Source organism: Balaenoptera physalus, assembly GCF_965194825.1.
Source record: "Balaenoptera physalus genome assembly, chromosome: 13".
Lineage (NCBI taxonomy): Eukaryota > Metazoa > Chordata > Mammalia > Artiodactyla > Balaenopteridae > Balaenoptera > Balaenoptera physalus.
Window position 1 is genome coordinate 86,501,220 of NC_138892.1, and position 21,812 is coordinate 86,523,031.

The 21,812-nt window shown below is 41.7% G+C and overlaps 1 protein-coding gene across 3 annotated transcripts in view; it reads left to right on the forward strand.

Moving 5' to 3' along the window:
- ITPR2 (inositol 1,4,5-trisphosphate receptor type 2) overlaps positions 1-21,812 on the forward strand; it is a 524,966-nt gene that overhangs the window by 462,733 nt on the left and 40,421 nt on the right. For 2 of the 3 annotated variants that reach the window (XM_082419571.1, XM_082419573.1), the window contains one exon: positions 5,530-5,690. In XM_082419571.1, coding sequence (XP_082275697.1) covers positions 5,530-5,690 — 161 coding nt within the window. Of the gene's footprint in view, positions 1-5,529; positions 5,691-8,920; positions 9,105-9,236; positions 20,592-21,812 lie in introns of those variants that run through there. The other variant, XM_082419572.1, reaches the window with a different exon arrangement.

A 21,812-nucleotide genomic window follows, 5' to 3' on the forward strand; every position in this document is an offset into this window, starting at 1 on the left:
TAATAGGAAATAAAGGCTAAATTGTGAGGTGGGGCATCTATGTTCTTCTCTTGGTAATTAGTCCCTTCTCTGTACTTTGCACATTATTTTATTATCTTTATTGTCTATACTTATACGTGAGTCATTCATTCACCTATTTGTTCAACCGTTACTTACTGAGCATCTACTAAGTGCTAGGGTATTGCAGTGAACAAAAACAGACAAAAAACACTTCCATCATGGAACTTATTTTCCAGCATACATAGAATGTCAGATGATAACTATGGGCAAAAATAAAGCAGAGAAGAGGAATGTGAATGCCTGGCTAGTGGGTGGGTATGTTCCCTTACCTTAGTCATACTGGGTGGGAAACACAACATAAGTGTAGTCTTAACATTTTTCCTAAAAAGTTTGTATTGAGCACACAGAGCTCCTCTTACCTTTCCTTTCTTTCTCCCTTGGTTGTCTCATCTGATGCTCTGGCTTTCATTGTTCATTTTATGTCATTTATCCTTGGACTAGTAGAGTTATGTCTTGAATGCTCTGTTTGGAATTTCCAACTTCCTACCCAACATCCCAACATTGGTTGTTCTGTAGGCATCTTAAACTCAACACATCCAAAATCAAATACATCCTCCCTTTAAAATCTCTTCCTTCTATTTTTTTTCCTCTTGATTTAGTGATATTACCTTAAACTTGGTCATTCAAGTCAGAATATCGAGTCGTCCTTGATTCCTCCTAAATTGGTACCTCTAATCGGACATCAAGCCCTCTTCAGTTTCTACTCCAGAGTCCTCTTCAATCTTTATTATTCATACATTCAATTATTCTGTGAACTTTAGTTGAATGCCTACTGTTTTCCAGCTACTATGCCAGGTGCTGGTAAAACAAGAATAAATCAGACAAAGTAGTAGAGCCTAAGATAGAAACAGACAAATTTTCATAGCAAAGACACAGAGAGGATCAACCAAGGGAGTCAGAGCTGTGGCAGTGGTTGAGTTGGCTCTTGGAGAAGGAATTCCTGTAAAGTGGGAAAGAGACTGGATGGGGGCATAGAGTTTTCAGAGGAGTTGGTGTGTTTGGAGAATGGTGAGAAAGAGTGACTACAAGACATGTGCACAGAGTAGATAGTCAGTGCATGAGTCTGAGGGCGACTTCAAGTTCACTGGTGGACAGGGACTTCATTAACAGAGGGGAAGAAGAAGGGCTAAAGAAACAAATCTTTGATGAGTTGAGTTTGAGATGCCCATAAGTTATCCAGGAGGCAGCAGGAAGTAGAATCTAAAGTTGAGAAGAAGGGTCAGTACTGGGGATAAAGATCGAGAACTCATCAACGTGATGATGGTTGAAACCAAGGGAATGGATGATCAAGCTTAGAGAGCAAGACCCAGTGAAGATGAAAGACAACCAGTTTCCCTCCCTTATATCCCTCCTCCCCTGTCCTAGCCCCCCAGACTCCTACCTTTAGCCTCTTCTCTCACAGTCTTCCTCTAAATCCTGGTGCAGGGAGTTACTTAAAGCACAGCTCCCAGTATGCTAGGCTCACTCAAAAATCTTCAGCATAAAGCACAGACTCCTTAGCTTTGTGTTTAATACTTTTCATGGTTTGTGCCAAATGTACCATTTCATGTTCATTTCTGAGTGTTCCCTCCTGGCCACACCAGAGGAATTGACAGTCCCCCAAACAGGGCATTTACTCTCATCTCTAGCTTTGCTGTGCTATTTCCTCAGCCCAGAGGCAAAAGAACATGGCTTTGGAGTCAGGAATATTTTTATTTAAATACTGGCTGACTTTTCCGCTAAATAGAGGTGTTAACTTGAGCAATTAATTGAATCCCTCTGAATCTCTTTCCTCACATGCTAAAAGGTCAGATCGGATTATTGTAATTATTATAGTATATTTGGACATCTTTATAGTTGTCAGCATAAATAGGTGCTCAATAAAACTTAAGTACCTTTTCTTACCGTTCATCTCTTCTCCACTTGCCATGATCATGTTTCATAGACCAGACATTTAAGGTTTTATGCCTCTTTGAAACCTTTTAAAATGTACCTGGTCAGAACTCATTTTGGCCTCCTTTATGTTTCCTTGGCAGATTATATCACTTCAGAATATAAAACAAGTTGTCTGTTTCCTCTCCCATATTATAGGCTAATTGATGGTAGACATTATCTTTATAGTCCTATGTACCTTGCAACAGGTAGGGAATTGTTTGAATTGAATTCTAGGAGAAAGCTACTTTAAAATTTTCTCCTTTTTTTTGGTAATAACTCTGTTGAGGTACAATTCACCTACCGTATGATTCACCCACTTAAAGTGTATAATTCAATGGGTTTAGTATATTCAGAGTTGTCCATCCATCATCACAATCAATTTTAGAACATTTTCATTGCCCTCAAAAGAAACCTCATACCCTTAAGCCATCACTGCTCCCTTCCTTCCCACCAAACCTTCCATTCCTCCTCAGCCCTAGGCAACCATTGATCTACTTTCTGTTGCTATAGATTTGCCTATCCTGGACATTTCATATAAATGGAATGGAAGTCTTCTTCCATTGGTCTTCTGTGACTTGCTTCTTTCACTTGGTATGTTTTCAAGGTTCATGTTATAGCATGTATCAATACTTCCTTTCTTTTTATTGCAGAAAAATATCCACTGTATGGATATACCATATTTTGTTTATCTTTTTATCAGTTGATGAACATTTGGGTTGTTTCTACTTTTTGGCTATTATGAATAATGCTGGATATTCATGTACATGCTTTTGTGTGGACATATGTTTTTCTTCTGTGTATATACCTAGCAGTGGAATTGCTGGTACACATGGTAACTCTATGTTCAACCTTTTGCGGAACTGCCAAGCTATTTTGTAAAGTTGCACTAGCTTACATTTCCATCAGTAGTGTAGGAGGGTTCCAAGTTATCCATGTCGTCATCAACATTGCTATTATCTGTTTTTGATTATAGCCATCCTAGTGGAACAATATTTTATGAGTGACATATTCCTTTTTTTTCTTAAAGCAATGAGAATTTATTGAAACAATACATGAGCAATTTAAGATAAGAGGTGCAGTAAGCAAAGAGCCATCATGGAGGGCCAGATGCTATTCATGAAACTAAAGCAAGACCCTCAGCCCCACCATACACTATTACCCAACAACTTTTTTCTCAGCTTCCCCTTTCTCTCTGTCTAGAATGGCTTCCCTATTCTAATTGCCTCTCTCTACTTGCTGCTTTACCTCCTGCTTTCTGCCAGTTCACAGCTTCTACTGCCTCATTGCTTTCTGCTTATATCCTACTCTTTCTGCACCTCTTCAATTCTGTTATATTCTTAGTGACATATTCTTAATTCATTCAATTAATATTTTATTCAGTGCAGACTATGTAGCAGGCAATATTCTAAGCTATTGGGACCGTTGGTGAAGAAAAGAGACACATATATCTGCCCATGGACATGCAATAAATAATCAAAATAATAAGCTCATATCTAAGTTCCTGGATAAAATGATATTCCTTTTTTCTGTGCCAATTAGCAGGCTGGATTTTTCTTGCACAATCATTTTTACCTCTGTAATTGAGACTTGTGGTCCAGTTTAGTAGAACAGCTTTGATATGGCTATATTCAGTCTGTTAAGAGGTGATAAGCACTCTAGGAAAAGGAAGGGGACAAGGAAAGAGTGATCAAAAGTATCGGCAAAACGGAAGAGACAGGCTATAGGATTAAATAAAGTGATCAAGTTAAGCCACATTGAGAAGGTGAGATTTGAGAAAAACTGGAAGGTAAGTGAGTTAGTCAAAGAGATACCAGAGAGAAGAGGGTTGTGGGCAGAGGAAACAGCCAGTTCAAAGGCCCTGAGGCAGGGGTCTGGGTGCGAGGAACAGCAGGGAAGCCATTGTGGCTGGATGAGAGTTAGCAAGGGAGAAGAGAGCGGGAGACAAAGTTAGAGAGGCTGGAGGGCCACATCACTTAGGGCTTAGCAAAAAGATATTGCATGGGATGTAGTTAAACTCAACAGTTCTTCAGTGTTTTTCCAAACTTTGAACTTAACTGGGCATCCTGTATTTTCCCCGGCAACCCTACTTGTAGGGCATTGTAAGAACGTTGACCTTTATTCTGAGGAGGTGAGGAGCCACTGCAGGGTTTGGCACAGAGGAGGGACACCATCCTACTCGGGTTTTTAAAGGATCACTCTGGCTGCTGTGTTGAGAATAGGCCACAGAGAATAAAGGTGGAAACAAGGGGTCTGGAGATTGTTTGGGTAATCCAGATGAGACATGATAATGGCTCAGACCAGAGTGGTAACCATGGAGGTGGTGAGAAGCAATCAGATTCTGGGTATATGTTGAAGGTAGAGCCAAAAGAATTTCAACATGAATTGGATGTGGCATGTGTGAGAGAGAGAGAGAGGATTCGAGGGTGACTCCTAGACTTTTGGCTTGAAAACTGGAAGAACGGAGTTGTCATGGAATGAAAAGAGAACATGGGTGGAGCAGCTTTGGGGGAGAGGATTGGATTTTATTTGAAGCATGCTGAGCTGTTGATAGGTCAAGTAAGATGAGGCATAGCCATCAGCCAGCCAAATTTTATGGTATTTCCCGTAAAAAAAATCCAATAATATAATTTAAAGGGCCACGCCTTCATTGGGGACAGGTTTTTTTACTTATTGTACTTTGCATCTTATTGTTTAAAGGGTCTTCTTCATGCCTAAATGGCCAAATAACCTTTTTTTTAAAAAAAAAAAATATGTTTAGGAAAAGAGTAGCCAGGTTTGGAATTCAATTTCCAGATTTCTCCTCCAGTATCTGAACTGCAAAACCAGACTGAATCCCGACATCCCATTTTACTTGGCAGTATAATCCATTTTTCCATAGATGTTTTTCTTCATCTCCATTCATTTCCTTTCATCTACCCTTCAACCTTTGAGAGAAAAGAATCTTACTACCCAGTAAGATTACTCCTCAGTGTCCTTCCAGAGGCTAAAAATATGCCCTGGAAATTGAGCAGACCTTCCCCTCCCCAAAATGCCTGGAACACAGTAGTCTGAGGGGTGGAATGAGCCTGTGAGTCCTTATTGCTCTCGGAGCCCAGATCTCTGTGGACATTCGTTTGCCCTTCACTGATTACAAGTGGTTTTGAAGAGATGACTGTTAGCTGCCTTTTCCCTTTTTACCCAAGTTTCTGGTTAAAATGACATTTTCTTTCTGCCCTGATTAGCAAGCGTGCTTTTTCTTGCACAATCATTTTGACTTCTTTTTCTTAGACTTGCGGTCCAGTTTAATTTGACAAGTTTGATACAGCTATATTTAAAATTGTCTGCAAATTTTACATCTATAATAGGACTGTGCATTTCTAAGGATCCACAGGAAAGAAATTAAAAACTGACTTTTTTTCTGGAGGTCTTATATACTACGTTGTTTTTAATCATAACATTTTAAATTGTCATGCTCTTTCAGAAAGCATTTTTTCACAATAATTATTATGTTTTGTTTTTATGCCAAGAAGTGAGTGCTGATTAAATTACACACATTGTGTCTCCTGTGATTTGCAGGACTCGAGAGGGACAAGTTTGATAATAAAACGGTTTCTTTTGAGGAGCACATCAAGTCAGAACACAATATGTGGCATTATTTGTACTTCCTAGTCCTGGTGAAGGTGAAAGACCCAACTGAATACACCGGACCTGAAAGTTACGTGGCTCAAATGATTGTGGTGAGTGAGAAGAGGGTTTGCATCTGTGGCTATGTTGCATTTTGTCTGCTTTCACCTTCCCTACCCTACCTTTCTCCCAGAACATAAAGTTTCTAGCAATCATTTTGTTAACTTTTCAATAGGACTGGCAGTCATTGAAGAACCCCTATCCTGGCTAAATCATTGGTTCCTAGCGGACTTCTTGGTTATACAAACCAAATCTAAGCCTCAGGTGTGCAGATGGTATTTCCTGGAGAATTCTCTGTGCAGTGAATTCAGTCCTGTCTGTCATCCTCTGACCTCATGCCTCCTGTCATCACTAATGTCTCAATTCCCCAAACCTGGAACTTTGCCATTGGCAAAAGGAGATTCATACTTTAGGAAATTCCTTGAATTTCAGAAATTAAGTATTTAAGCAATTAAATTGTGTTTGGGGAGAGGATAATGTTCATTCCCAATGGGAGAGCACTGGCTTTTTGTCAGCACACATTTTGGATAGATTGACTGGTGTTGGTGATGGATTTGCCCTGATCCTGCATCCAGTTGCTTGTAACTCCTCCTTAAGATCAGTAGCATTTCACAGAGGGCGTGGTTGTCCATGATTTGAACTTTCTTCTGCTTCATAGAAGATTAAAACTAACAGGCTGAAAGAGAAGTCAAAGTTACAACTTTCTTGTATCCATGATACACAATTAGAGAGTGAGTATCATTGAATCTGATATAAATTCTTGTGTATAAACATAGCCATATATTGGATATTTTCTCAAAAATCGTCCTCCAAAATTGTGTTAATAACTATTTGAGAATGAGACCTTAGAAGAGTGGTGACCCTCTTTGATGCTCAGTCCCAAGGATAACATTTAGTAAACACCAAAGTGTCAGAAGAGCCAGGTAACAGTGGGTCTTACGTCTTCCCCTCTACGAACTTATCACCCACTTAGGAAGACATAAACTACAATATAGGGAAAAACCAAAGAACATTTTCAGAGGCTAACATCTCACTGAGTACAGGTTAATATTGCAGTAGTTTACCTTACCTGACAATATTTATGTGTCACAGGAGAGGTACATGTAAATTGAATTTTTATAATTCAGCATTTTCCATCCTATCTTATTGACGTGCATTCTACCATAAGTTATTTTCTCTCCATTCTTCATATGACAGTGGGCAGAACCTAACATTGTTTCTTTTTCTCCACAAATCCTTTTCTGCCCTCTCTCCCTTCTACATTAGGAAAAAAGGTAATCATCTTGAGGCTATGCACTCACAGTCATCATTTATACAGTTTTGATCTCAAGATGCTCGGAGACTGTGTGAAACATTTTGTTTCTTCTTGCTAGGGGAGAATCATGTACAACATTGCATTTAAAATGTGACTTCACACTGCTAGATTTTACCAAAGTTTGACTAAATTGAATTAATATGTATTTGGCAGACATCCATTATGTCCCCTGGAATAAAAGATTGCAGGGAATACGCTGAAGAGTCTGAAATGTCCCTTCTGTGCCAAGGGATTTAGAGCTTACTAAGAAGAGGAGGGGGGCGATAAACCCAAAGTAGAACAAGCTAAGTTCCCCAGGAGTGGAACAGATGGAAGTCTGGGAAGGCTTAAAGATGTAAAGTGACATCCAACTGGAAGGTGGTGGAAGGGAATTGGGGTGTGTGTGTGTGTGTGTGTGTGTGTCTGCATGTGCATTACATGAGACAGGGTAGAGTTTGTGCAGATGGGGAGTGTATGCTGGATTAAGAGTGAGTTCCTGTAAGAAGGAAGCAGCCTGAACAAAAGCATAGAAATGGGACATTCAGACACTCAGGGGATAGTTAGTTGCCCAGTTTCACTGGTACACAGTTTACTTGTCAGGAAGTTCTGAGAGATATGACCCAAAAAGTAGATTGGACTTTTGAGCAAGAAGTGTAGGTATTTGGACATTATTTTCTCTCAGCAGTGGGAAGCCACCGAAGATTGTACCTAAGGGAAGAATGTGGCCTGGGGAACAGTGCTCAGGAAGTGGTGTGTCGGCTGGTTCGGAGAAGGGAAAGATGAAGTCAGAGGTGGTACTTGGCACTTGGTGAGGTTAGGAGGTGGGTGTGGAGGAGCAGGGGAAGGGAAGGACTGCGAGATGAGACAGAGGCTCCCGACACCGTGAGCCGGGTCATTGGGAGAAGGGTGGTGAACGGTTTCAGAAAGTCTCTGTTAGGAGGAGAAACCAGTCAGAGAAGAAGACTTGTGGATTTTGAAATGAGACCAGAGACCGAGTCATGGGAGGGCCGGTGTAGTGACAACAGCATGGGCCTTACAGCCAGAAAGATCTGAACTCCAACACTGGCTCTAGCATGTATCTGCTGTGTGGTCTTCATGTCTTGGGTGAGTCTTCAAACCTCCCTGAGACTCTGCCTCCTCACCTAAAAGGCAGAAAGTTGGTGTGAGATCAGTGAGATGACATGTAAAAAGTGTCCAGCTCGGGACTTCCCTGGTGGTCCAGGGGTAAAGAATCCACCTTCCAATGCAGGGGACGAGGGTTCGATCCCTGGTCGGGGAGCTAAGATCCCACATGCCATGGGACATCTAAGCCCGCGCACCACAACTACTGAGCTCGTGCGCCTCAACGAGAGAGCCTGCGTGCCGCAACGAAAGATCCCGCATGCCTCAACAAAGATCCCGTGTGCCTCAGCTAAGATCCCGTATGCTGCAACTAAGACCCGACGCAGCCAAAAAAATAAAGAAAATAAAATAAATAAATATTTTTTTTAAAAAGTGTCCAGCTCATGATAGATACTCAGTAATTGACAGTTTTCAGTGGGATCATCCACATGGAATGACAGTTGAAGCTGTCAGGTTAGCAAGAGGTGGGAGAAGGGAGAAATGCAGAGAGAGGAGAAGAGAAAGCCAGAGACAGAACCTGGGGGAATCTCCCATTTAGGAAAAAAGAGAAAGACAAGTAAAATAAGTAGAAAAGAAGACACTGCAAAGGGTAGAAGAAGAACCAGGCAATGGAGTGTGTTAGAAGCCAAGAGATGAGAATTTCCGTGTCAGAGTTCACAGCATCAATTGCTGCACAGAGGAGACAGGCCCAAGCCTTTGGATTTTGTGATAAGAAAATCACCAGGTGACTTTCACTGTGAGAGAAGACTGCTGCGAAAATGTTGACCCATCTTTAGCTTTCACATTAAGACCCGCATTTTGCCGGGCTCTTGTGCTTGAATTTTTAAGACATACTGATCCGTGTGTCTATCCATCCTCTCCTGTCAGAACTCTCTCCAGAACCAGGACAGGAGGGAGGAGAGCCCACAAGCTTATTCCAACATGAACTGTCTCATTCTCATCCAAGCAGTGCACACCCAAGAGAACAGGCACTGGTCCTGGATTTTAATGGGCAGGAGAAGGAGGAGTGATATTAAGCTTTGGAAGGATGGAAACAAAAAGTCACTTGCCGGTAAGAGTGTTCATTTACTGAAATAGCCTTTTTGGAAAACTTCTAAAAATCTGTAGTTGATGAACCCAATTTGGAAAATCTGTTACTCCAAGCTCCTTGGAGATTATGGCCTCCTAATCTTGATCCTCCTAGAGAGAGAAGATTTTAGAGCACATGGCAAGTTGAAGCATGTCTGCAGCTCAATTCAGAGACTACATTTTCTCTCCCTCCAGGTCAAAGGTAACTACTCTTAACAGTTTGGTAGGAAAACTTCCATTTTCCTACCACTTTAAATTTTGGTCCTTAAAAATAGGTGCATTTACCAAGTTGATTTAAGTGCTTGTTTATCAATAGAGCTTTAGAAGAAGTTTTTAATTCTTCATAATTGATGTAGCTTTTACCCTCAAGGATTTATGCAAAATAAAATAAGGAAGGTCCTCATATTTGTTCACAAAACAACTCATCTGAATTCTACACACTTTAAGCCTGGTTTGTACCTAGAGGCCCTTAGAAAATGTTTCCTGTCTTCTGGTGAAATGAGAAAAACAAGAATATAACAAGTTTGTGGATGTTTCTCCCTCTGTATATTTTTTCGCCTCCAATACTTCAACTTTATTCTTTACTACCAGGTCCCATAAGGAATATTTATACTAATGTGCATTAAAACATACATTATAAATAAATTAATATATTGCTTCTAGGGGTTAGAATCTCAGGAAATACATTTGTGCCTCTACATCCCTCTAGTGACAGGATCAAGACTCTGAAATATTAACAGAAGCTTAAAACTTCCTCACCCCTGCCTTCAAACCCTACACCAAGCTGTTGGACTATCCACTGTCTGAGTCTTTGAATTAACACAAAACCTCTTCTGGGATATTGTTAGGGGAGATGTGAATAGATCAAGGTATTTTGGGAATGTATTTTCTTCTGGCAAACAAACTCTCATTTTTGATAAGAGAATTGATATTTTGAGCTAGTGTTTACTGGGGACAGAAAGTAAGAGACAGAAAAGAAAGGATCATGCAGAAAAGTAAAAGTAATGAAAGAGAATCCAATAAACTAGGAGGAACGGGCCTAAGAGGATAAGTCCTGCAGCCTGTGCTAGTAATGGCCTGTGAGCATCACTAAGCCTTTTGCCTCTCCCATTACTCATAGGATGATATTGAAGAGGAACAAACAAAATAGAGATCATTAGAAAAAATGCCCAAGGCTTTTAGAGGTTTCTCTAACATTTTGGAGACATTTTCAGTTGTTCGTTTGCTGACGTATGTTAAGGACCTTTGGGAATATTTAGTACTTAATTTGACAAACAGTGGGATCGAAACCAGAGGTACCTGGAAGGACAGGTACCATGCGTGTTCAGAGAACTGCCCACGTGTTCTGGTGTACTGGGCTGCGACCCAGACCCTGGCTGACCATGCCCCATGACCATGGCTTTGTGGGGACCAGTTTCTCATTTTAGCACATGGCACTTTTAAGCTCTTCTACTTATTTGACTCTTGACTAAAAATTCTTTGTGGACATCATAGTGATGTCAGCTGGGACAATTTAACTCATGTTTTTTGTTTTTTGGGTTTTTTTTTTTTTTAATTTTTATTAGAGCATAGTTGATTTACAATGTTGTGTTAGTTTCTGCTGTACAGCAAAGTGAATCAGTTATACATATACATATATTCACTCTTTTTTAGATTCTTTTCCCATATAGGCCATTATAGAGTATTGAGTAGAGTTCCCTGTGCTATACAGTAGGTCCTTATTAGTTATCTATTTTATATATAGTAGTGTGTTTGTGTCAATCCCAATCTCCTAATTTATCCCTCCCCTCCCCTTCCGCCCTGGTAAGCATAAGTTTGTTTTCTAAGTCTGTGAGTCTGTTTCTGTTTTGTAAGTTCATTTGTATCATTTTTTTAGATTCCACATATAAGTGATATCATATGATATTTGTCTTTGTCTGACTTACTTCACTTAGTATGATAATCTCTAGGTCCATCCATGTTGCTGCAAATGGCATTATTTCATTCTTTTTATGACTGAATAATATTCCATTGTGTGTGTGTGTGTACATACACACACACACACACACACACACACACACACACACATACCACATCTTTATCCATTCATCTGTCGGTGGGCATTTAGGTTGCTTCCGTGTTCTGGCTATTGTAAATAGTGCTGCTATGAACATGGGGGTGCATGTATCTTTTCAAATTATAGTTTTCTCTGGATATATGCCCAGGAGTGGGATTGCTAGATCATATGGTAGTTCTATTTTTTAGTTTTTTAAGGAACCTCCATACTGTTCTCCATAATGTTGTACCAATTAACTCATGTTTTTGTTAACATAATAATTGTCGTGACACAAAAAATAATTGTAAGTTTCTTGAAGGCCACAACCAGGAATAGAGTAGCTTTTGTTCTGTGTAAGACCAGGGCAGATGATAGCTATAATATATATTAAAAGCAATTCGATAGACACTGAGTGCCTCTTATATGCTAGCAGCTGTGCTGTGGGTTTGATACGTAAGGATAAATAAGAAGTAATCTCTTCCCTCAGGAAGCTCAAAACCTTTATTGAATGAGTAAATAAAATAATGAGTGAATTAACAAATGAACGGTTTATTCTTAGCCCTCTGGTAGTTGGACATAATTTACGGAAAGATACACCAAAATAGCTGCAGGAGTTGAGAACATGAACTTCTCATTAGGCAAATGTCATCTTTCCCCTCTTTTAAAATCGGAAGATAAAGACGCAGCAGGAACGTTATGCCACCTGAACCAAGTATAATGAATGCAATATTAAAAATCGGATGGCTGATTTGAGAGACAGGCAATTTAATCCCTCTGTCGTCTCTCTCAGTATTTCTGAAGCCCGACCCATCCCATACATGCACAAATCCTCAGGAGTGCCCCTGAAGCTGCTGTCCTAGCAGAGAGGCAGGCATGCACATTGGTGGGTTGTTCAGTATAATTCACCCTTCAGAATGAGTTCTTCCTTGCATAATCTATTAAGGCCTCAGAAAGAGAGGGATTGTCCTTTTAATGAGATAGAAAAGAAATGTAGTCACCCAGAAGGAAGGAAAAGAGCTAAGAATTTTCCAGATGTTGTTTTCTGTGTCTGGAACTCAAAATCAATCTTGTTTAGTTAAACCGTATTTTTGAGGCGTAACTGTTGGAAGGGGGATATATTTGGGCTCATGAAAGACATCTAAGATTTATATGTACCCCTCCTGCATTAGCACCGTTTGCCAACTTAATTTCTGTATTATTGTCATGTGTCATAATTATGAAATTATATGTTCTGATCCTATTATTTCCAATTTACGCTAATTGTGTAATTAGATCAATTGCTAATTGATCTAATTAAGCCAATTATGTAACTGCTCAATCTTTAAAACCTATTTTAAAGACGTTAGAACAGGGGCTTCCCTGGTGGCGCAGTGGTTGAGAATCTGCCTGCCAATGCAGGGGACACGGGTTCGAGCCCTGGTCTGGGAAGATCCCACATGCTGCGGAGCAACTAGGCCTGTGAACCACAATTACTGAACCTGCGTGTCTGGAGCCTGTGCTCTGCAACAAGAGAGGCCGCGATAGAGTCCCGCGCACTGCAATGAAGAGTGGCCCCCACTTGCCGCAACTAGAGAAAGCCCTTGCACAGAAACGAAGACCCAACACAGCCATAAATAAATAAATAAATAAAATTAAAAATTAAAAAAGACGTTAGAACATAATAAGACACTTTTAAAATGCTTACATTTCAAGGCAAGCTGGGGGTGGGAGGTTGTAGCTTCAGAATGCACAATTAAGAAGGAAATGTCTACATTCAAGGAGACGCCACCTCTACTGTCCACATTTTAAATCCAGACATGTGTCTTCAATTTAAGAGGGATCTTTTTCAGTTCCCATCTCTGGATTTCATTTTTGTTGTGGGACCTATCCTCTACATCATCCTAATTTCCTATTTAGTATTCGTACTATAATCCAAGAGATACCACATATTTGTGCACGTTAACGTCTTTCTAATTCTCTTCTTATTTTGAAAATAGAGATAGAAATGGTGAATATTTAACAGTGTGGCTGTACACAGAGTCTTCATCTCAAAGACTGTCCTCAGCGCCGGAAGTGAGGGTGGAAGGATTTGGGCCAAATTGTTTTAAATGAGATTCGGATGGAGGTGGGATGGGGAATAAGGTCGAGGGCAGGCACTTGAGGCGTGGACTCTCAGAGGTCACTGACTGCTTCCTGAATTGATCAGAAACCGAATCTGCTGGTGTGCAGGTAATAGTCCTCAAAGTTCAAGATGCTAAAGTGGCTCTTGTTAGTTTTTCTAATCAGTGTCTAAGGAGAAGCTCAGTGTCAAGGAAGGAACCTGGGCATCATATTCTGAAGTTTGACTTCCTAGGTAGGATTCCCATTTACAAGATCAATGACTTATTCCCTCTGTACTTCACATTACCCATCAATGAAGAAAGTGTAATCAGCCAGTCAGCACTCAGAATAGAATAAGATGAATTGTCTGGAACCTGGAGGCCTCCTGCTGTGCCAGACCCTGCCCCATTAGCTGCCAGATCATGGGGAGAAGGGGGAGGTAGGGATCCCAGGGAAAGAACCTGGGCAGAGAAGGCTGCAGGGTCATGGGGGCGGGGAGCGGGATTTGGAGGTCTTGGGACAGCAGGTAATTTGGCAACTGGGAAATACTGCAACAGTTTTAGCAACTAGTATAGCCGTATCTATGCAAACCAGCTGAATATTGACCCTGTATATAACAAGACTTTCCTTGCAGAGTTGCTACCAGGATTAAATCAAATCATGCATACTGACAGTACTATGACTGATGGGACTTCCCTGGCGGTCCAGTGGTTAAGACTTCGCCTTCCAATGCAGGGGATGCAGGTTTGATCCCTGGTCAGGGAGCTAAGATCCCACATGGCCTCTAGGCCAAAAAAACAAAACATAAAACAGAAACAATATTGTAACAAATTCAATAAAGACTTTAAAAAAATGGTCCACATCAAAAAAATCTTTAAAAAAAAAAACAACAGTACTACGACTAATATAAATTGACATTCGATGAGTGCTGTTTGCTGGATGCTATGCAGTTTGACATGCATGATCTCTTTAAAGGCCTTGTATCAACCCCGGGAGGCAGTCTGATGTGATTATCCCCATTCTACACATGAGGAAACTGAGGCTTAGGGAAGACACAGCCAGCAGAAGGGGACGCTGTGTCGGTGACGTGCGGGACACGTGCAAGTGGCCGGCGCGTGTGCTGTTGTCCTACGATGATGCTGTTAGTCGTGTAAAGCTAGCAGCAGTGCTTCCTGTGAGGGCGGGTGCCCAGCACAAACCTCGTGCTCTACAGAAGAGGGACCACAAACGCGCCCTGCAGGCCGGGGCTGGGAGTAACCTGGCTGGGAGACAGGAAGTCAGCGGAGAAGCCTACAATGGCAGGAAGGCCTGAGAGGAATACAAATATGAAAACTGTCCTCGTTCAGATCTAGCTGGCAACTGCAAGCTTCCTGCAAAGATTAGAAGGGTTACAATGACAATTAGTACAGTTGCAGGCAAGAAAGAAGCAACAGGACGTTTCCATTTAATTTGACAAGCATTTACTGGGAGGACTATGCATGAGGCACTGATGGAAACAAGAAAAGAACATCATCACTGCCCTTACGGAACCACAGTGGGATAGAAAAGACAGCTATATTCACCAGAAACTATAGTGCCAATCAGAACTCCCATGAGAGAGATAATAGACGTTCAGACACACGGTAGCTGGAGAAATCTTAAAACAAATTATACCAGTACACCCCTGATTTATTAAAACCCTTCAGTGGTACTTGGAATAAAACTCAGACTCTTCCCCGTGGCCCCCTTATGCCATCTGGCCGCAGCCTACTTCACCAATTCCATTCCATCCCACCTTCCTTAGCCCACGACAGTTCAACCACATTGGCCCTTTTCTTGTTCTCGAAAATTCCACACTTTTCCCTGGTCAGTACCTTGGCGTGTGGATGCCTTCCATTTGCAGTGGTTGTCCCCCAGCTCCTTCCGTGCCTGGCCCCCTCCCTGACACCCCCATTCTGGTTACTTCCTTTCCTATTACCCATTAGAGCACTTACATTCATCTGACCTAATATTATTTTTATACTTATTGACATGTTTATTCCTCTCCACTATGACTCAGGCATTTACACGCCTATTTTGTTCACTGCTGATTCCCAGCCCCTAAATTAATGCCCAACACAGAGTAGACACTCAGCATAGATCTGTTGAACAAAGTAAATAAGACACTGAGGCACTGGAACCCAGGTGACAGGACAGCCCTTTCTGCCTGAAGGCTCCAGGGATAACTACACAGAGAAGATTAGGAGGAGAATTGGACCTTAAAAAATGAGGATTTTGTCAGAAAGGATGGAGAGGAATACATTCCAGGTGAAGTGTGTATCTTTAAGGGAAAGTGTAAGCAGAGAAAAAGAAAGAAAACTAATTCAGTGTATACTATGTGCTAGCAGCTTTGCATGTTAGCCTATTTAATTATACCCATTTTATGTTAATTGAGGCTCAGAGAAGCTTATTACTTATCCAAGGTTCTCAGTAAATAGGGCTTGAACCAGGATCCAAACACATTTTTCTGGCACCTTTGTATATGATTTTACCTTTAGCTATTCCATCTCCTAGTGAAGAATCAAGTAGAACGACTATGGTCAAATATATGTTAAGTTCAGTGTTGGAGAAAAGGTAGGGAAAACAACCCCAAACCCCAACCAAAAGACATCCTTTGGAAGGAGGAAATCTCTTTCTGCTTCTCCAACACGTATTTTAAGGAATTAGAATCCTTAGTTGTTTGTTTTTTTGTTTTGTTTGTTTTGTTTTTAATAAATTTATTTATTTATTTTTGGCTGTGTTGGGTCTTCGTTTCTGTGCGAGGGCTTTCTCTAGTTGCGGTGAGCAGGGGCCACCCCTCATCGCAGTGCGCGGGCCCCTCACTATCGCGGCCTCTCTTGCTGCGGAGCACAGGCTCCAGACGCGCAGGCTCAGTAGTTGCGACCCACGGGCCCAGCCGCTCCACGGCACGCGGGATCCTCCCAGACCAGGGCTCTAACCCGCGCCCCCTGCACTAGCAGGCAGATTCTCAACCACTGCACCACCAGGGAAGCCCCCAGAATCCTCAGTTTTTAAGCTGCGATAGTTGAGGTATGATCCAGAATGCCTTAAAACTGCAAACCAATAAATCTTTTTCCATCAGTTAGATTTGTTCATCCAATAAACACAGGCTCACAGGCTGAGTGCTTACTGTGCTCCAGGCACCGGGCTGCCTAGAGATTCAAGGTTGAGGCAAATACCGTAACTTCCTTCAGGAAACATTGGTGAAATACAGCAGAGAAATCAAATAAAGGGTGGTGATGGCCCAGTGCAGCTGTGGAGGCTGCTGCAGAGCAGACAGCCTGGGCAGGGAGGCTTCACGGGGTCAGGCCTGGACGCTTGGGTGAGTCAGTAAATGAGGATGGAGCAGGTGGAGGGAGCAGGTCAGCCTGTCTAGGGAGAGAGTGAGCCTGTCCAGGAGGAAATGTAACTAGGAGCCTGATCACAAGGTCCTTGTGTGCTCAGAAGTCTTTACCCAGAAAGCTAAGGGAAGCCCTTCAGAGATATTAAACCAAAGAGACAAGGTCAGATGTGCATTTTAGAAAGTATGTTCCATAACAGTGTAGGAAATATATTCAAGGGGGCCTTCCTGGAGCAAGGAAAAAAAGAAAAAAACGGGTAGAAAGATTTCATTTCCTAGCACCAGTGATGAGAGCTGGTATGAAATGCCACAGCGCATTGAGGGGAAGTGATGGGTATGAAAAGATTCAGGCAGAAGACTCACCGAAGGCAAGAGGAAAGAGGTTTCAGTCTCCGGCCTTGGAGAGTTGGGGGTGCTGGGTTGAGCAGTGGGGCCCAACCCAACTCCTAGGGGTTCCTCAAGGGCCAGCTGAGGAGATGTGTCGATATCAGTGTCCAAGTGCACAGGAACAATTTGCACGTCTAAGTGCATATGTCCAATAAGAAACTGAATAGATGGGTCTCCAATGCCCACAAGGAGTTAGAAAAGATCAACTACCACAGGGGGGAGATTTCCAGAGCACAGAGCAGTGCCTGGTATATAGTAGATACTGAATACAAATTTGTTAAATGATCATAAAATTTATACACCACTGGAGTATACTTGATAGGCGAAATCACAGATTTAAATGAAGCTCTCCAAGGGAAACGCTAGAGTGAGGAAATCAGAGAAACATGCTCTTAGACAGATGGACACGAAACTGTAACTTATTTAATACTGATAATAACAACTAATGATAATAATGTGTCCTACCACCCAGATTTTACTCATCGAAAAGTAGAACCAGCAAGGAGAAAAACAATTTTCATAGGAGGGCTCCAAAAGACGATTTTAACTTTTCATCAGCCAGCGAACCTAGAAGTGTTTTGGTCAATATGTGGATATCTTGTAACCCAACACTGATTAGTAAGCTTTAGTGTGGAATTATGCCGCAAACCCAAATGTTTAGAGCAGAGTGATTTGGGCTTTGTTCAGTCTATCGAAGTCTCTCTGAAATGGTGACCCATCTTAAGGCATTTATTTGAAGCTTATAAAGGGATGCTCACATCTCTGATTCTCATAACCTTGATAAAAAGATTTCTTCCCACTGTGCCAATGAAAATCCTTGTTTCAAAGTTCTAGTCATTACCGTAAGATCTTGTTCAATTCTCAGTTGGCTCTCTGGAATAATAATGTTCACATTGTTAGGACTGATACATTTTACTCAGAAATTCTGGCTTTCTTCCAGAGAGTAACAGATGCCATCAAAATGTAAGTTGTGGGAATGAGAACTATATACTGTAAAGCCACACTGCTTCTGTCTAATGGTTTTTGTTTTTTTTTGTTTTTTAAAAAAAATTTTATTTATTTATTTATTTATTTTTGGCTGTGTTGGGTCTTCGTTTCTGTGCGAGGGCTTTCTCTAGTTGTGGCAAGTGGGGGCCATTCTTCATCACGGTGCGTGGGCCTCTCACTATCGCGGGCTCTCTTGTTGGGAGCACAGGCTCTAGTCGCGCAGGCTCAGTAATTGCGGCTCACGGGTCTAGTCGCTCTGCGGCATGTGGGATCCTCCCAGACCAGGGCTCGAACCCGTGTCCCCTGCATTGGCAGGCAGATTCTCTGCCACTGCGCCACCAGGGAAGACCCCTGTCTAATGGTTTTTAATAGGCCAGCATAGCCTGTGCCACATCATGAGTAATTAGTCAAGATGGCAATTAAGCGGAAACACTACTCTTGTGTTAGGTAAGGTTATCAGGCAAGCTAGTTTCCATAGGATTTTGGACTAGTTTTATCTAAGGGAATTACTGAAAAATAATTGCTGAATTTTACAAAAATGATTTAGCACTTGTATTTCAAAGATGAGTCACGTAATGTCATGTTTGTGGAATCAGTTACTTTTAAGGGAGTTTCAAGATCAAGGTGTTTTGAAATAATAGCAACTAAGGTAAGTCACCCCAGCTCTGAGTCTTGTTTCCTCACCTGTAAATGGGGATCCTACCCCTCTTTGCCGGGATTCCTGTATGTATTCAACAAAACCACCTCCATCCTTGGGCCTAACGTGGTGTCTGGTTCCTGGTCATTGCTCAAGAAATGTTTGATCATTCCACTTCTGCTTAAAATATTGGCCTCTTAAAATAATATGGCTACATTTAAATACTGTTTTGCAGATTCAGAGCATTCTTAGCCTTTTAATGTTCAAACCCTTTTCTGATTCAGCATCATGTTTCTCTTAGAGGTCAGGCAATGGTCAACTTCATTTGTTCAATAAATACTACCTACCTTGTCGTAGGCACTGCGTTAGCCCCTGGAAAGGTGGGCAGAGAAGAGCAGGACAGACGTGGCCTATCACGGAGTTTCCTGTTTAGAGCAGAAAGCAGATCCTAAACAAGTCACCACGGTTTTTACATAGTGAATGTTGCCACCAGGACAGGCCCGGCAGAGGGACCTTCCTATCTTGTGACCTGACTCAAACTCAAGTCCATTTGCATTTGTTCCTTTGTTAAACTGAAAGTCAGGAGCTCACTTAAACGTTTGAATGGCTTGAACCATTGAAACCATTTGATGTCGACAAGTGATTTTAGGACAGATCTTGCCACAAAGAGGTATGGTGTGATGCCAGCAGGAGAGTGGACACGGGGACATCCCCAGAGAGGACACGGGGTAGGGCTGTTGTGGAAGGAGCGCAGGAGCTGCCACTGAGTCAGAACAAAAGTGCTGGGAGAACAGATTTTGTCTAGCTTACTTCAGGTTCCCCCTGGGGTCGGGGGGGGGTGGCGCAAGCTTTGCCCTTATCTTGTCTCTGTGGAGGGAGCCACAAATGAAGTCTGTTTCATTTCCAAAGGCTACATTTTAGGCTTCTTCACGTGAAGAACTTACCAGCATTTTTCAGTCATGTAATCACCTTTTTAATTTTTTCCCAACATTTGAAAAAGTTCCAATACAAAGCACACATTTCACTTTAGAAAGAATATCCTTCTGCACTGGTGTCCTGCTGTCATTATTAACTCTTAAGAAAGCATTCAAATTGTTTATGTCATTCTGTGAGATTATTGATTAGCATTTCAAACACAGCTGACATAAAAAAAAAAAAAAAACACCAGTTCACCAGGATCTGAAATTCAAAAATAGCCAAATTCAGGGGTGGTTTATTTGCAGAGGTACTTATAATTGACAGAGATAATTACCCAGGAATTTTCTCTAGCCGGCTGGGTACCATGCTGTGATAGAAAGGCCCTTGGCCCTGGTTCTACCTGTGACTTTGAGAAGAGACTTGACTGCCAAGCACATCAACTCCCCATTCACAATGAGAATCTAAGTGGCTTCCAAAGTCTCTTCATCCTAGTTCTAAAATTCTGACAACTCTAATATTTAAAATATTTCTTTATACTAAATTTTGAGTATGTTAATGTTTGTTTTCTATTACAAGCCGGAAGCAGTTGTGGTAGGAATTTTGGAGTGGTCCGAATTTGACTGTTTCCGTTTTATTCACCGGGAGGACTGTGTGTGGACTGACCCCTCCCCCAACCCTTGCTGGAGTCTGGCTGTTAAATGGTAGATGGTCTACTGTCCACGTGATACCACATCCATGCTGCTGGGATTCCCCAGAGGACAGCACTGGTTAGGACCAGACCATGAATTTTCCTCTAAGACTTGGAGCCTCACCTCTGGGAGAAAACTGAACTGTGGTTCCGGTGGGGGGTTGGGAAATTTCCACTGTCTCAGCTGCACCTGTGCTGCAGGGCCTCGGAGAATACCTGTTTCCTGAATGAGCGCCTAGTACCATTTGGAAGCACTAAACCCAGTTTGAAATATCATTTTAGCAGACAAAGACATAGTGCCAACAGATATATAGCAAGATAACTCATTTTACTGGAGGATGATAAGATGTATTGTTACTTAAGAAGATCATGCCTCCCTCACTTTGTTCTCTAGTGTCTAACTCATTTGTGCCCAAGTACCCAAGGATGAAATAAGAGTGTGGAGTGTTCAAAGGGAGTTACTGGAAGGAGGCTGTGTGTGAGAGAGACACAGCATGGCATGGTGTTTAGACACGGACTTGGGGGCTTATGCAGGTACTTTAACCTTCTTAGGTCTCAGTTTCTTCATCTGAAAAATGGGTAATCATCCCTACCGCTAGGATTTTTATAAGATTAAACAAGTTAATAGTTATGCAGTATCTGACGCAGAGTAAATGTTACATGAAAATTTAAAATATATATGAGTGTCTGGGGATCAGAATAGCATTTCAAGGCTCAAGAAATTATTATTTATTTAACAATTTTTATGTTTAGTGCCTACCATATTTGTAGCAATGGGTTAGATCATATAGGAGAGCACAAATAAAGGACAGGTGAATTCCCAGCCATCAAGAAGCTTGGGCCTAATTAGGAGAGCATAACGTGTGGTCCTGAAGGTTGGTTGATAACACCAGGTAGCAATGTTTGATGAGGTGCAGATGAGGAGCTCTCCTGCAAGTTAGGGAGAGAATGTTGTGTGTAAAGGAAAGAAGCAGATTTGAGTAATGTTATCAAAGCCAAGGTGGACCCATCCCCGGATTAGGTTGGGCTAAATGGTAGCGGTAATTCATTGTTCAGGGTAAGGAGTTTCTGCATGATCTTGCAAACAAATGAGAGACGTTGGCAATTTTTAAGTAGAGGAATTATATGACTTTTTTAAATGGGTTTTTTTTTGATGGAGTATCATATAGTTCATAGTAGGATGTAATGAAAGGGCAAAGGCTGGAGGAAGGGAAACCAGTGAGCATCGCTCTGATGGAAAATGTGATGGAAGGAACCTGGAATAAAAAGGAAGGGTGTGGTGGGACGAAGACTGGACCAAGAGTGAGGACGGGCTGTTGTCCTGTTCCGCCGCCCAGCAACCGGCCGGTCCTGCCCCCCACACCTGCCTCTCTCCCTGTGCCCAGCCTCCCTGACTTTTCCCCTGAGCTTTCCAATTCTGCCAACCTTGTCTCCTGCTGTTCCCTTCACCTGGAATGCTTGTCTTCAGGAACTAAGATCCTCATTCCTGGCCAAGCCCACTAAGACCCCAGGCCCTTGATAAGAGCACCCGGTTATATATATATATATATATATATATTTTAAATTTTATTTATTTATTTATTTATTTATTTATTTATGTCT